At 44.4% G+C, this 15,247-nt stretch overlaps 2 protein-coding genes across 9 annotated transcripts; both read left to right on the forward strand.

The window, feature by feature from the left end:
• The first annotated feature begins 87 nt into the window (after positions 1-87).
• Positions 88-7,422, forward strand: LOC128329185 (uncharacterized). Of its 8 annotated transcripts, none has more exons than XM_053259837.1 (6): positions 1,177-2,144; positions 2,578-2,678; positions 2,769-2,818; positions 3,679-3,816; positions 4,568-4,714; positions 7,065-7,422. In XM_053259837.1, exons 3-6 carry the CDS (start codon positions 2,813-2,815, stop codon positions 7,185-7,187), a joined length of 414 nt encoding a protein of 137 aa, XP_053115812.1. In that variant the 5' UTR covers positions 1,177-2,144; positions 2,578-2,678; positions 2,769-2,812; the 3' UTR covers positions 7,188-7,422. The 8 variants fall into 8 exon arrangements, with proteins under 8 accessions (XP_053115818.1, XP_053115816.1, XP_053115814.1 ...); XM_053259840.1 differs by having other exon boundaries at positions 1,177-1,912; XM_053259843.1 differs by lacking the exons at positions 1,177-2,144; positions 2,578-2,678 and adding an exon at positions 88-171.
• A 3,145-nt stretch (positions 7,423-10,567) lies between these two features.
• On the forward strand, positions 10,568-14,828 carry LOC128329184 (crk-like protein). The gene is made up of 3 exons (XM_053259836.1): positions 10,568-12,643; positions 12,781-13,236; positions 14,081-14,828. The coding sequence occupies exons 1-3, from the start codon at positions 12,470-12,472 to the stop codon at positions 14,204-14,206; spliced, it is 756 nt and encodes a 251-aa protein (XP_053115811.1). The 5' UTR covers positions 10,568-12,469; the 3' UTR covers positions 14,207-14,828.
• Positions 14,829-15,247: the final 419 nt, after the last annotated feature.

Below are 15,247 nucleotides of genomic sequence, written 5' to 3' on the forward strand. Positions count from 1 at the left end.
GTGCGTAGAACGCAGAACTAAGAAAAAATAACGTCGAACGAAGCTGATGATGTGCGCATGCATCCTACGATAGCGGTGGAAAGGGAGGCCACCATCAACTTGAGAAAAAGCTATCTAGAGTAACAATCCAATTGTTTGAAGACGGAACTCAACTGCTTGTTTTTAATGCTTGTATGTGTTTTGTGTGTTTTAATCCCGGGCGGAAATGAGACCCACCTATAGAAAACAATAGAGAAATTCAGTATGTTAGCGAAGCCTGTGATTGGGCAGCAGCGAATCAGCCCCCGCACAACAAAAAGTATCAGATCTATATTTGCCTCTCTTTTAACTTGTCTTATTTTCTGTGAAAAATGTGGCTTTTTGAGTTTTTAAATACTTTTTAAAATGCTATTCTGTTGCACCCACAAAGGCTTTATGCAGAAGTTTTACGTTTTAAAGTCTGCTATCGGGATTACCTCTGATTAAATATGCACCGGATTGCACTGTAAATGTTTTAAACAAATTCAAATCAAAAATTTTGCATGTAATGAGACGCGAATAATAATTATAAAGGGATTTCCTTTTCTGCTAACGTTTTCGGTGTGTGTGGCGGGGTATTCTGCCCGTTACGCAATCGAATGTCTTCATTGTTGTCAATGGGCAACTCTCGCTTCGGCCTTAGAGGGAAAAATAGCTTTCAAAGTCAACCCGGAAGTCGGCCTCTTTGTGTGAGTCTATACTTTACAAGTTTATGTTTTGAATACCCGTTGCCGCCTGCGGTCCCACAGCTCGATCTTTGATTGGCTGAGGCCTTGAGCCAATAAGCTGCCGCAGAACTGTCCCGTTGCTGGGCAGATTGCAACAGCAGGTAACGGGATATTTCCGATTCACTTCGAATTGTGGGGTGAAATCAAAGGGAGAGAGAGCAGCCTGAGGGTTGCATGGGAATGCTTGTACTCGAACAAGGGCAACGTAGAAAATCCTAGCCTACAGTCGGAGTTCCTGGCAGGATGGGCGTGGCTTAGAAGCCGCAGTCTAGATTGGAGTCCTGCTTCCATCATTATATGGACCGAAAAGGCCACGAACATTTCAGTGACGTAACCTTCCGGGTCAGGTACCGCATTTCCGGCGGGGAAAAAAAAGGTAACTACTCGACCCTTTTTTGCAGAATTTGAACTTCCTTTCTTCGTACCTTTTAAAATAAGATATGAAAATCCTATAGGAATTGTGGGCAGAAAGTAGCTTCCTTTGACCATACTGAGCATGCTCCACTGCATTTGACCGTGCTCAGATGCACCGGAAAGGAGGAAGTGACGAGGCGGGAAAAGGTGTAAGCCTTAAAACTGCAGTAGTGTTGAGGTGGCTCTGACATAGAGGCAAGAAATTACCGGAGTGATGTGTCTCCCTATCGCTATAGAAAACTGCCGGAAACCATTTTTTTTAGGTTTCTTTGGAGAAAAATGAACAATGCTCACAGAAACCAATGGAGATTCTTAGCGTAGCTAAGACTGGGTAGCCCAACGTCACCTATCCACTCTGCTTGATAGCCATGGCGAGAACCGGAATGCGTCCTTTTTGTATCCTAGATTCCTATGCCTTATTTTGTGTGAAAAACATAAGTTTTTCATTTTTCATTAAGTCTCTGGCGCCCATTAAGTATCAAGACCTTTGGCGGCTTTCAATTAGCCTCCGTGTCAGCCTGTGTCACTCTAGTACATTTCCTGTCTCTATAGGCTGTGAGGCAATTAATAAAGCACTTCCTCCGACACCCTGTCTGCCTCCTTTTCGCGTCACTTCCGCGAAAACAGAACGTCTTGAGGAAATTTGGTCGCGATGCGTACCCGTAGGGAGGGACCAACGCCTGGGATGGTCTCTATGACAACAGGGGGACGCGCTGGGCATGGGCAGCTCAGGATGCGTGGCAGAGCCTGAGGTTTCGGACGATATGACTATGAATTGTCCTTATTAATATTCAGAAGGTCGTCAGAAGTTAGGAGCGCAAGTTTCGCCTCAGAGGTGTAGGAGTAAAGAGGCATGATAAATGAATAGCTTACATGAGCGTGCGACTGTTCATGAAACTGTACTGGACGCTCCTTATTGTTGACAGAAGGGCGAGGGGCGTGTCCGGGATGCTGTTGTAGTTAGTTACGAAAAGAAAGGGGCGGGTGAGATTTTCTTTGTTAATGTTCATAAAAAGGAGGGGGGCATTGGGGGTGTCAAGCTGGGGCTATAGAATCAGAACATCAAGTGGGAAAATGCTCTCTTAATTAATGAATGTAAAATAGAGCAGAAGGTTCCAAGTTCCCTCCCTGGCATCTCCAAGATAGATCTGAGAAAGATTCCTGCCTGCAACCCTGGAGAAGCTGCTGCCAGTCTGTGTAGAAAATACTGAGCTAGATGGACCAAGGGTCTGACTCAGTATATGGCAGCTTCCTATGTTCCTATTGTCTTATGAATAAACTTGACTTATTAGTCTCACTGAGTCCTATATTGAATCGGAGCTGAATATATTCCATTCTTTAAAAACACTCCCCGCATGAGGTTTCTGTATGGGTATCTTGCCTGTCTAAGGAATTTGAAGCTTTTCTTTTTAACTAGTGTGCTACTACTGTGGCTGAGACTGAGCCTGGAAGTCCATAGTGCTTGGAGTTAGTGTATTTGCAGGCTTGGTAGAGAAAGGGAGTTGAGCTTGATTACTGGTAAGTCCTGATTTTGGAGGAGTATTACAGTAGGGAGGGAATGGGTGGAGACATAGGTGCTAGATTAAAACCGTTTCTTTTTTTCTCCAGGATCAGATATCTATGGAGCCTCCATGGCCTTCCCTGACTGAGGAATGGCAGTGAGTAGAGGATCTGTCTGTATTACTTAATCCAAATTGCTCTTCCTTTCATTCCTCAAACAGCCCCATTACTTCTCCTTCTTCCCCAGCTCCCCACAGGAATTTCATACATCCAGAATTGTGAAAGATCTCAAAGGCAGATCTTCAAACCCAAACATTCTGAATTTGGGATATTGATAATTGTTGTGAGATCATTTGCAGTACTGTATAAATATTTGATCATCTGCCCCACAGATACAGATATCTGAAGTTGAGCATGAAACTCCTTGAATATGTGACAGCTGCAGTGGCACACTGGGGAAGCAGCTTGCCTAGGGAGCAAGAGGCTGTTAGTTTTACTCCCCACCGGTGTGCTTCCCAGACTGTGAGACTATAAATATATATTTGTAGTCACCTATATCAGGCAGCAGCAATAGAAGAAGGTGCTGGAGGCAGACATCTCATATTGCGCGGGAGGAAGGCAATGATAAACCACTTCTGTATTCTAACAAGAAAACCACATGCCTCTGTGGTCACCAGGCATCAATGCCAACTTGATGGCACAATCTTTCCTTTCCTACTAGATGTGCAGTTGACACAAGTGTCATTATGTTAAGAGAAGACGTCAGACTTTCACCCATGTGCTGAATGTTGGCAGTATATACATTTGGAGCATGTGCTTCAGTTCAAAGAAGTTCTACATCATTTTTACCTCTTTGGCTGTGCACTGAAGTTTCATCTTGATTTTATGCCAGTCAGCCCCTTCCTCCTCCTCCTCCTCCTCCTCCTCCTCCTCCTCCTCCTCCTCCTCCTCCTCCTCCTCCTCCTCACCACAACATACTGTCAACTTCCCTTCTCCTCTGGCTTTTCCCACCCTACAGACTCCAACACTGAACCCTCCACCAGAGCTCCCATTTGCAGCCACCTTGTTCTTGCCCCTCCCTGCCATCGTCATCTTGGCTGTTGGCTCCTACCTGCTCCTCCTCGCCCTCGTCCTGGTCCTCCGACAGTGCCTTCTGGTAATTGGGACTTGGGTTGGATATTGCTGTAGGGATAAAGTAAAGCAGGCCCTGATAATTTTTATTTTTTTAAAAAATCTAGGAGCCAGCCCCAAAATTAGGGGTCAGACAATGGACACATGATACCAGACTCCGTGATGGATACTGTGGAGAGGGAGGGCACATGGGCTTCTCTTTATCCCTTTTACTAGTATAATACTTAGAACAGAAACAGGGCTGCCTGGGACAAATAAAGATGTTACTGAATAAAACTGTGTCTGAATATCTTAGCCTAGGTGCCACGTTTAAAGTGTGGCTCCCTGGTGCCTGGGATTTCTGAAGCAGGGTCACTTGGGGATGTAGAGAAGAAGTGATAAACAAAGATAGAACTATATCTCCTATATTCTTTTACAGTAATGGTGCTTCCTCATGCACAGCAGTGCATTGTGGGAGCAGTAGTCTATTGGGCAACAGGGATGAATGTGCTTTGAAATGGGCCTTCCTCCAGCACTTGTTGATGTTAGTATTTAATAGTCTCCAAAGTACATGTTAGGAAACATGTGTCCAAATCTTAATTTCTTGATGTTGCCATGACCTTTCTCCTGCTGCATTTCCCAGCATGTGGTGTTGCTGACCTGGGAGTCCTGGGTTACTTTTAATACATAAGCCTTAGTGAGAAGTCACAGGAGTTTAGGCCCATGGGAGACAAGAGGGATGGAATGGCATCAATGAACCAAACTAATAATGTGTTTCTCTTCTTATCTCTTCCCAGGCCCGTGGCCTTTGTGCCAACTGCTGCTCGTGTGAAAAAGGGTCTTGGCCAAGTGTATGTGAATGCTGTTTGGCCTGTGCAGAGTCATGTGATTGTGCCCTCCCTTCCCCAACCCGCTGCCTGGATGGCTGCTGCTCTTGCACTAATGTGAGTTCTTCTTTTTCTTTTGAGAAAATTTTGAGAAAAGCCTTGCTTTTGAGAAATATCAAAGACTGACATTCCCTGGGGTCAACAGATAATATTACAATCTGAATGTGGAGCGAAGATCCAGAGAGTAAGAGATGAAAATGTGGGGAGTGAGCAGACTTGCTAGATTTTTGGAGAAAGTTACTGAACTTTTTGTGGGGTCAAAGTAAGAGTGCAGGGTTCCAGCCTTCTTTAGTCAGTACTGAGGAGAGAGCAGTTCAAAGGAGAACAGATTATTAGTTTTCTAGAGCAGAGATGGCTCAGGATAATTCCTATGCCCTAATCTAGGTCCTCCCTTTTCTGCTTTTGGATTGTGAAAAAGCCCGAGTAGGGCCAGTAAAGAGCACCCAGCTAGCAGTTTACTATGATAGACTGTGACAGCACAAAAGAGCACGTGAAGAGCCCCACCAATCTAATGAGCACTGTGGCTTTTAGGGCAGTATATGTTATCCTGGATCAATACTAAGGAAGCAAGTACAAAATAAGTAGGAGGAAATGGGAGGTTCCCGTGGCATGCATGCTCCCAGCTGGCCTGTTGTCCAAACCTGCTGATGCACCAAATTACTTCCATCTGAGATTCTACTGAGAATCTCCACCCAACTTCAAATATAGGTGTCAAATTGGATGGAGATTCTTGGTAAAATTTCAGGCAGAAGTTGGTAATCGGGCATGTTGGTGAATTCGGATGACACACCCACCAGGAGTGTGCGCCCCACAGGAATCCCGTTCTCTCCTCCTTACTTTGTACTTCCTTATGGGCAATTATGTGAAGCCATCTAAAGTGTCAGAGGGGATAGAAACAACCCTAAAGTAACTTATGTTTTATATTATGTAAGCTGCATTGGAGCTCTTTCTATTCTGAAAGACAGGATAGAAATCAAACAAGTATATTAAAAAGATTAAACTTCTTTTTTAGTGAAAAAGCATCACCTTTCATATGATTCTTATATTTGCTTGGATCTTGTACCGAACTGTAAATGGGTTTTTTGCAGTAGTAATGTAGTTAACTGCCTGAAGCCTGCCGATGGAGAAATGGGCTGTTAATCAAATATATAAATGAGACTGTTTACCAGTAAGAGGAGTGCTTGACAGTGACTGAGTGAGAAGCTAGACTGAAGCACTGAGCTGGAATGGCAAGGAAATAAAGGTGCTTTTAAAAATAGGGACCAGTTGGCTCTGTTAAAAGCAAAGTGAGGAATGATTCCCCACCCCGCAATAGAGCTCTCATTCTACTTTCATGAGTAACAAAAGTGTTGCAATATTTTATTGATTTATTTATTTGTTTATTTATTTGACACATTTTTATACTGCCCAAAACTCAAGTTCTCTGGGCGGTTTACAACAAAACAATAAAAACAACCAATAAAAAGATTAAAACACTTCAACAATTAAAATTTAACATGTTAAAATGATTAAAACACAATTAAAACAATATCTAATTAAAGGCCTGGGTGAACAAATGCGTCTTGACTGCCTTTTAAAAAGTTGTAAGAGATGGGGAGGTTCTTATTTCATCAGGAAGAGTGTTCCAAAGCCTCGGGGCAGCAATGGAGAAGGCTCATCCCCAGGTAGCCACCAGACAAGCTGGTGGCAACTGCAGATGAACCTCTCCAGATGATCTCAGTGGGTGGTGTGGTTCATAGCAAAGAAGACGTTCTCTTAAATACCAGGGCCCAAGCTGTTTAGGGCTTTATAGGTTATAACCCAAACCTTGTACTTTGCCTGGAAACTTATCGGCAGCCAGCTGACAAGAGGTCCTGCTTGAGATATCAAGCTACCTGAATAATAATGTCAAGAACCAGACTATTTAAAACAGCACTCCTTGGTTTTTACTGAAATCCCAAATCCTTTAAATTTTGTGTTTTCAAAAGCTTATTACTTAAAGGAGGAGAAAGAGGAACAGGAAGGATCAGGTGGGGTTAGCAGTCTGTAAGAGAGAATGAGAAGGAAATTTTAGGTATTGGTAGTGAGCAGCACTTCTTTGGGTGTTTGCCTGAACCTTCCCAATTAGATCTTGCCCTGCAAATTGAGAAACATGTTCCAAACTGGAATAATCCTACAGGATGATCACTTCCCAGGTGTACAAAAAATGAGCAAGGGGTGGGGGAACTGGCCAGGGTATTCATACCTGCTCTCCAGTGTCCATCTTCAAACATTACCTCTTTCCAGTAGTTTTGTATTAATAATCAATCAGGTATTGCCTCCTATCCCTTCGTGTAGTTGAAAGAACTTGGAATATCTTTTTGCAAAAGATTCTTTGGGTTAACAATATATGACTCTCTCTCTTTCTCTCCCTCTCTCTTCTCTACAGGACTGGGGACCAGGGACTTGCTCCTTCCCGCACTGGTGTCCACTCTGTGATTGTGCCTGTGCATATCAGCCCCCAGACTGTCAGAGCATCAACTGTATTTGCTTTGAGATAAAATTGCGATAAAGGATTGTGACCCCAAGATAACAGGGATTTGGGAGTCTTTGTACAAGTGGATGATAACCAAATTGGCAGTGGCCCAGCCTGGCAAAATTCACTGTGCTGATGCAGGGAGATTTGTCATTCGCATTTTTTTCCTTTTTCTATTTTTTAAAAATGCTCTTGATCTTTGTAATACTTGTTTGATATTACTGTTTTTATGCTACATTTTATAATAAAGTGAGTTGCATACTTGTGTTAAGCATGGAATGTGAGGCCATTTTATAGACATTTACTGTAATAAGAAGTTTTGTTGCCAAATGTATGGAAATGTTTAGGTATTCCTATGCATTTTCCTGCTTGCCATAATCAGATAAGAACCATAACTGTGTGGTTGTTACAGTGAGACTCTGGGGACCTGGGTTCAAATCTCCACTCAGTCACAAAATTCATTGGATGACACCTGGCCAGTTACTCTCTGTCAGCCCCAACTTACCTCACAGAGTTGTTGTGAGGATAAAATGGGTAGATGAAGAGTCATTTATGGAGAAAGAAATGTTTGTTTATACTGGTAAAATGGGCTTGCAATTTGCAAGCATTCCTCCTGCATCACAAAATGACCATGCACTCTCCCTTCACACATTGGTAGCTGATGTGCAGAAAAGGGTCTGTGTTTTAGAAAAATGTATTTATATTTCCAGCACTTACGGTTTGTTGTGTTTTTCTATGTTTAAAATGATTTTCATGTAAATCTGACACAAGATTTAAATGCAGTGAACTGAAAAAATACATCTTGTTTGTGTCATAATTCAGTGAAGGTCCACACTTTCTGTCTTGAAAAATGCCAGAGTCTCTCGAAAGGTATATTTTTATATTGCCCTTTCTTTTCCAAGGAGTTCAAGCATGTGGCATTCATGGGTCTCTTCTACCCCTTTTCTCCACAACAACCCTTTGAGGTAAGTTAGGCTAAACTGATCACTGGTTCATGGTCAGCCAGTGAATTTCATGGTGAAGTGGGAATTCGAACCTGGGTCACTGATCCTCATCTAACCACTGCTTCAAGCTGGCTGTCCATCTACAATTAATAATGTCTGGATCTACTGAGTATTTTGTTTCAAAAGTGAGCAGTACCAGTTTCTCTGCTAAGGTTTTGAGTTTCCTTGAGCATTTAATAGTAAAGCCATTATCCTATCCTCAATACCACTGCAATCAGCAAGAAAACTTGCAAGAGGCCCCAGACTGGTAAGGGACCTTGAGAGCACACTTTATTTATTTATATTCATATTTATTTATTTAATTATTTGATTTGTATACCGCCCCTCCAAAATGGCTCAGGGCGGTTACATGTTCGGTTCAGGGCGGTTACAGTTCACATGCCTCCTACCTTTCACAGCTAGGAAGGGCCAATCAGGTGGGGGCCATGTCAGTCCCAGTCCCATCAGCATGGCCAGGACCCCTCCTGGAACCAGTGCAAGGCTGCATTTAAAAACATCCCTCTTAATGGTGCACAGCCCAACATGACAAGCAGTCCAAAAGCTTCTGCATGTGGCCTTGCCGTATTACCAATCTAGCAAGTATCTCTTGTCCTTTCACCACAGACCTGCATGCGCTTAGGGGAAGGGAAGAGGACCTATGGACCCAGCAGTGGTGGGGATGGCACACAGACAACTCGGGAATAGTGCAGAGAACAAGAGGGAAACACAAGTGCAAAAAGGCTATGTACAGACTAGGGAATAGGGTCATGGCTAGGGAATGTGTACAAGTCAATGTAATAAGTGCAGCTAGGAGGCTGCTACCTGGGGACTGATCTAATTGAGCCCAAACACTCTGTGTTCTCAGGCCAAGCCTCTGGGTGATTTCATGCCCAAGAAAAGGAGGTTAAGTGGCTTTCATTTTGGCACCACTCAGGTGCCAGTATGTTTACCACATATTTGTATCTAGGGAGTTAAGGGTAACTGGTTAATACCAAAAGGAATCAAACTGATACTATGAAGTCTATGCCCCATTTCCTTATCTAACACTGGTTTTTTCTTCTTCAACTTTGTTGTCCACCCTTCTGAAAAATGCTGCTAAGCATCATTGTACCAGGCGGGAGGTTTATGTGTTTTGGGCAGATTCAGACTGACAGCTTACCCCCTGGCTAGGGGTGTGTGTAGCTATAATTGAGCAAATGGCTCAATCTGTGAGAGAGCCTGTGGCCTCCCCCCCCAGGTTAGGAGGGGGCCCCAGCTTCACCCCTCCCTATTTTTTTCATTATCTCCCTCATTCTGAGGGGTGGCCAGGGAGAGGGGTGAACATGGGCCCCCTCTCCCCTAGTTACACCCCTGCTTCTGGTCGTAGCAGATGCGAGGTTACAAAACATGGCTGTACTTTACTACTGTTGCTGTGAGTGTTTATATACTGCTTTAGTCAAGAGGAATACCAAAATGAATATGCTGAATCAATAACAGGTCCGTTTTCTCCACTTCTCCATCAGCCTTAGAAAACCATTGGTTTGATACATTGAAGAATGAAAGGATACATTCAATAGAAGGGAGTTTCTGAAGAGGATATTTCCTTACTTACTGTGTGACAGCTACTGTAACAATATGATCATTTGGATCTTGGGGGATAATACACAAAGTTATTCAATGTATCCTCACAACAACCCTGTGAGGTAGGTTATATTAGCAGAGTGGTTTTCAGACTGCTCTTTAGTTGTGATTGCAGATGACACAGTTGTTACATGTAACAAGAAAATAGCTAACTGTAAGCACCCAGTAAAAAGTAGTAGTTTTAACTAGGGGTATTTGGATCTTAGATTAACAAGTCTCTTTACCAGGCTGGGTTTGTTAATTAGCATATGTAAGCAGGAAATGCTTCTTCTTTTATTCTTGTGGAAGAACACTAATAATTTATACTGTACTCTAAAAGTAGATTCAGAATATGCATCTACTACTACTACTATACTGCTTCGCCCGGAGTCTTTGGGAATTGGCTTCAATCTCCAGGTCACTACTGAAAGTGGAACTGTGGCTTGAAACTGTGAAAAATATTGGGAAGGAAAATATCCAGGAGCAGCTTAGTCAGAGCTGGCATTGGCAAGCCTACCCTGAATTACCCTAGCAGAAAACATCTGGTAATCAGTTACCAATTGACTGATTACTCTCATTGATTTAAAAAAACCCCACAAAAACAACTAATGATCAAAACAGAGGGAAGCCCAGAGCTCAGTCAGCCACCACAGAAGAAATAACTTGCAGCCACAGAAACCTGTAAACTGGAAGGAAGCTTCCATCTTGGAGTTGGGGTGCCTGCCCACAGCCAAGATGGTTGCATTCCCTTCGCTGTGGCTTCACAGCCAGCTTGCCAAGCCTCAATATGGCTGCCCATCCACTGTTTAAAGGGGGAGGGGGTGCGTCACTTTCCCATCAACCCTTCTGTAGCTGCAACCGGGGTTGCAGGCAGAGATTTGAGGCAGGAGAGGGGAAGCTGGTGGCCAGAACTCTTGGGTTCTGTCGGGCGAGAGTCGGCGAGATGGGCACTAGGATGCCTGGGTTCTCGAGGGAGTGAGTGGGGGTTTAATACAGTAGGGGGAGCTAGAATCCAGGTCTGTGGAGTTCCCAGGGAGAAAGGAAGGTATAAAGGGAGGACATGTGCAAACTAGGGAGAAGGGGCTTTATTGTGGCGCTATCGCAGAGTGGCATGTTGAAGAGCATTTGTAGGGTGCAGAGCTGATTTGGGGGATGCTTTCGGGAAAGAGGCTTTGAAAGGTTGCTTGGAAGACTTAAAGGGCTGCAATGCAGTATTGGGGTGTGAGAATACTAAAGAATTGTTGGGAAATAGCGGGCATGCATGAGGTGTGATGGGGGAAAGGGGTTGCATTATTGTAGGTGTTCTGCTCGCTTAGAGCTCCTGATGGGGCAGTAGGCAGAAAGGTTTGGGCGGCTGTGTGTCATACTTTTGGATGGTCAATAGTTTGGGTCGGTAATGGCTATGGTGTGTGTATATACATTAGTCTATAGGAGAGGCTAGTTGGGAAAGAATGCTGGTAAATTTGCTGTGCATGCAGAGGTTTGGGGAGGAAATCTTCATCAGCTTATAGGGTTGCCAACTCTGACTGATGCTATTCCTGGAGATTTCTTTCCCCCCAATATACATATGTATATTTTACAATATTAAGCTACTAAAATCTCCATAATTGCTTTTAATAGTCACCTAGAGATTGATGCCAATTCCTGGAGTATTTGCAACCCTATCAGCTTAGGAGAAAGCAATCTTTAATTGGGGGTGCTGTAACTTTCTTCAAAGAATAACCAGTTGGTTGGAGACAGGCTGGTGCCTAAGCAGATTTGGAAAAGACCCCATTTAATTTATTTTGGGAGTTATGCTTGCTTTTGGAATATGAATTATTTCATATTGGGGGTGTTATAAATTCTGTAGATTTCAGACTTGTTTTGTGGATATATATCATGCCTTGTTGGTTTGAGAAAGATTTGGATTTGACCAAGACAACACCCTCAAGCCTTCACTTAAAAAAAAACAAACCTGCACACGAACACATTTTGGAGGTGCTGATAATTCTGTAAAGGGGCAGCAAACTTGGGCGTGTGTGTGCAATCATATCACTTTTTAAAGGTTTCCTTGTTAACTTTATGCGAGGTAGGAGTTTGTGTGGACTACTTAATTCACCACCACGCTTGTTAGGGACTTTCTGATATCAGAGGATTTAAAGAGACTATATTTACCCCCCTCTAGATATTCTACTGAGTGATCTGGTTGTATCCTGTAGTTGATGGCTGCCTGAGTAGAATTTGTCTCTGAATATCCATTTAATGTTGAGTAGGGTAAACTTTCCAGGGAAACATGAGCTATAATTCTTGGAAGTGTATACTCCCATTATATTAGAGCAGGGAGTGATTTAGGAGCTCGGGAAACTTTTCATGGCACCACCTAAATTTTAAGGATTTGATTGCAGAAGCTTGACTTACATTTCTGAGACATTTATGTTGTTTTTGAAAACATGCTGTAATTATTTGACAGGTAAATGTGCTTTCCAGATATATCAAAATCTGGATGCTCTGGAAATGTGAGAGGTCTTGGGGTGGCATAACATAATTCCATAGGAGTACCTTGGTTTTTTGGTTTTTTTGGCGGTGGGGTTAGATTACTTGGAGGTTGCACTGAATCTGCAGGAAGCAATAGCTGCTAAACAGATCGGATCATAAAGATTAACAGGTTACCTTTTTTAATCGAGCTACTCTCAGCTGTGTATCAGTTTTCCTAAGGATAACACTGTATCAGGGAGTGGTGGGGTTTTTCACCCTCTGATGCTCCCCCAAGCCATGTCGGCCTTTGGGGATGCCCATGAGTGGTATATGGGGGCTCTGAGCCGGCAGGAAGCCGCTGCCTGTCTCCAGGGACACCGCCACGGAACCTTCCTAGTACGGGATAGCACCACATGCCCTGGCGACTATGTACTCTCTGTCAGTGAGAACTCCAAGGTAAGTTTGGAACCTTGGTATGCATTTTGGGCAGTAACTGAAGCTAAAGGCTTGATTGCAATTGGGGAAATAAACATTGGATGTTGAATGTCTTGATGTGATGGCCATGTCCTTTTGGGCTTTCCTATCCCCTCCAGGTGTCTCACTACATCATAAACAGCCTCCCTGGGCGTCTTCGGATTGGGGAGCATGAATTCGATGGCTTCCCTGCTCTGCTTGACTTCTACCGCCTCCACTACCTGGACACCACTACTCTGGTAGCCCCCGTGGGCCGGGTTGTGGCCCCTGCCTCTGCTCAGCCCCCTCCCGCGGGCGAATGGGTCCGTGCCCTCTACGACTTCGTAGGCCGCGATCAGGAAGACCTCCCCTTCACAAAGGGGGAGCCGCTGAGGGTGTTGGCCAAGCCTGAGGAGCAATGGTGGACAGCGCAGCGCGCAGATGGGCGTGTAGGGATGATCCCTGTGCCATACGTCCAGCCCTGTCCTTATGCTCACCCCAGCAGCCATGGTGCCCCCCGCCATGCTCCGGTAATAGCAAGAGCCGTGCAGCGAAGGGTGCCTGGTGCCAGTGATAAGACGGCCCTGGCCTTTGAGGCAAGTATGGGATAAACCTTGACTGTGGGAAGATTGAAACAGATGAATATTTGGGTCTTATATGGGAAAGGCATATCCAATAGACCTGATTCTGTCCTGAAGAACATCCATGTTGCTAGGAAACATGGAATTCGACACTTGCTCTTCCCCACCCCAAGTAAAAACCCTGTGATCAGAATTAGTTTTGCAAGTTAATGATGCTATGTGGAGGGTGGCACTGCAGAATCTGGAAGAGTTGTGGGGCAGTTGTGGTGAGGAAAGCATGCAGCATTTAAGGGACAACAATGAGGAAAGGAATTGGAGACTCTGTGGGGTGTCATTGTCCATTCACATTCTCACTAGACCTACCACCAGTCCCACTGTCAAGCAATTCTCTGTGACCATGAGTGCTAGGGACTTAAAACAAAATAAAAAGATGGGCTTGGCTTCTGTTATTCATAGCCCTCTGACTACTTGAAACAGGTATCCTTCTGTGTGGTACACTGCATCAATCTAAATTCAGTCTTGTTCCAGATTTGAAATGACAACTCGGGAATGGTGAAAAGTGGCCGCTGGTTGGATGAAGGTTTCTTCAGAAGAAGGGACTGTAGGGAAAGAATAGCTTGAGTCAGGGCTGCACCACTTCATCCCTCCTGCAGATGTTAAGACTATAACTCCCCATCATCCCTGACTATTGGCTACCGTGCTTGGCGATGTTGGGAGTTGTAGTCCAACCACTGCAGGAGGGCTGAAGTTGTGCAGCCCTGATTTAAAGGGAACTGGATGCAGGGGTGGGATATGAAAGTGACTGACCTTCTGGTTTCTGAACCCTTGTGTCTGTCTGTCCTCTCATGATGCTCTACAGGTGGGCGACCTCATTGCTGTCACTAAGATGAACGTCAACGGCCAATGGGAGGGAGAGCTGAATGGGCGTCGTGGCCATTTCCCTTTCACCCATGTCAAGGTCCTGGACCCTGAGGAGACCAGCTGAACATTTGATGTAACCCTTGAACTTTGACTTTTCCCTGAGGGGGCCATGACCCTTGAACTCTGCCCTGCCCTGTGAGTGTCTGGCCATCTTGAACATCCTATTTTCTGACATGAACCTTTGACCTCCCCAGTGGGCGTTTATTGGGCGTCAATTCATTGATATTCAATTCCTTGGATTTTGGGCCTCTTCTTCCGCCTAGAACTCCTGACTTTTAAATGTTGCTCCATGACTCGCTGTTCTTAAATGCTATGGTAGTTGAGCCTATAAACTTAGGCCCTGAGGGGCTCCTTCCTATTTGCTCCCTAAGGAACACTGACCCCTTTTTGCCTTGTGATTTCCAACTTGGTTATATGCCCTCGAAACTCTGAATCTTGTGAACCTGTAAGCTCTGAGCCCTTACCTCTGTTCTTTTGAGCTTTGACTATTGACATCTTACCCTTGTGTATTTTTTTGGTTTTGTTTACACCTGCTCACATGGGGCAGGGGAAGTGCTTGGCTTTGATAGGGTGACAGGAATCCCACCCACCAACCTTAATAGGACCCTCCTCTTCCCTTCCCTCCCTCCACTTGTTGTCTGTTTCAAACTGCCTTGTTAATTAAAGTTTCTGCTGATTATTCCTCACTAATGTTTACTCATTCTGAGGAAGGGCTAGAGGGTGAGTATGGAAGAAGACTGGCACAGTTGCCATGGTAAAGTAGCATCACAACCCAGGCCTAGAACGTTGCCATGGCAAGCTGGATCGCAGCCTCTTGCTGTAGGCAGGGAAGGAAGATGCAGCTGTCACCTGTGCTGTTCGGGGAGTTTCAGTTTCCACCTGCCATCTCATCAGTGATTTCCCCAATGAGATTGTGAGGACCTTTGTTAGCTTTTCATGCACATCAGCAGTTCCTGTTGAATGGGTACAGTACCTATTTCCTTACTGAGTTTAAATCCTGATTTTTCTGGAGCTGGTACTAGCAAACACAGACATAGTTATCCCTCTGGGAATTTTTAACTGTGTCGCTGGACTTTGTTAGCTAGTAGAATCCTAACTTGCCTGT

Source organism: Hemicordylus capensis, chromosome 6, assembly GCF_027244095.1.
Source record: "Hemicordylus capensis ecotype Gifberg chromosome 6, rHemCap1.1.pri, whole genome shotgun sequence".
Taxonomy (NCBI): domain Eukaryota; kingdom Metazoa; phylum Chordata; class Lepidosauria; order Squamata; family Cordylidae; genus Hemicordylus; species Hemicordylus capensis.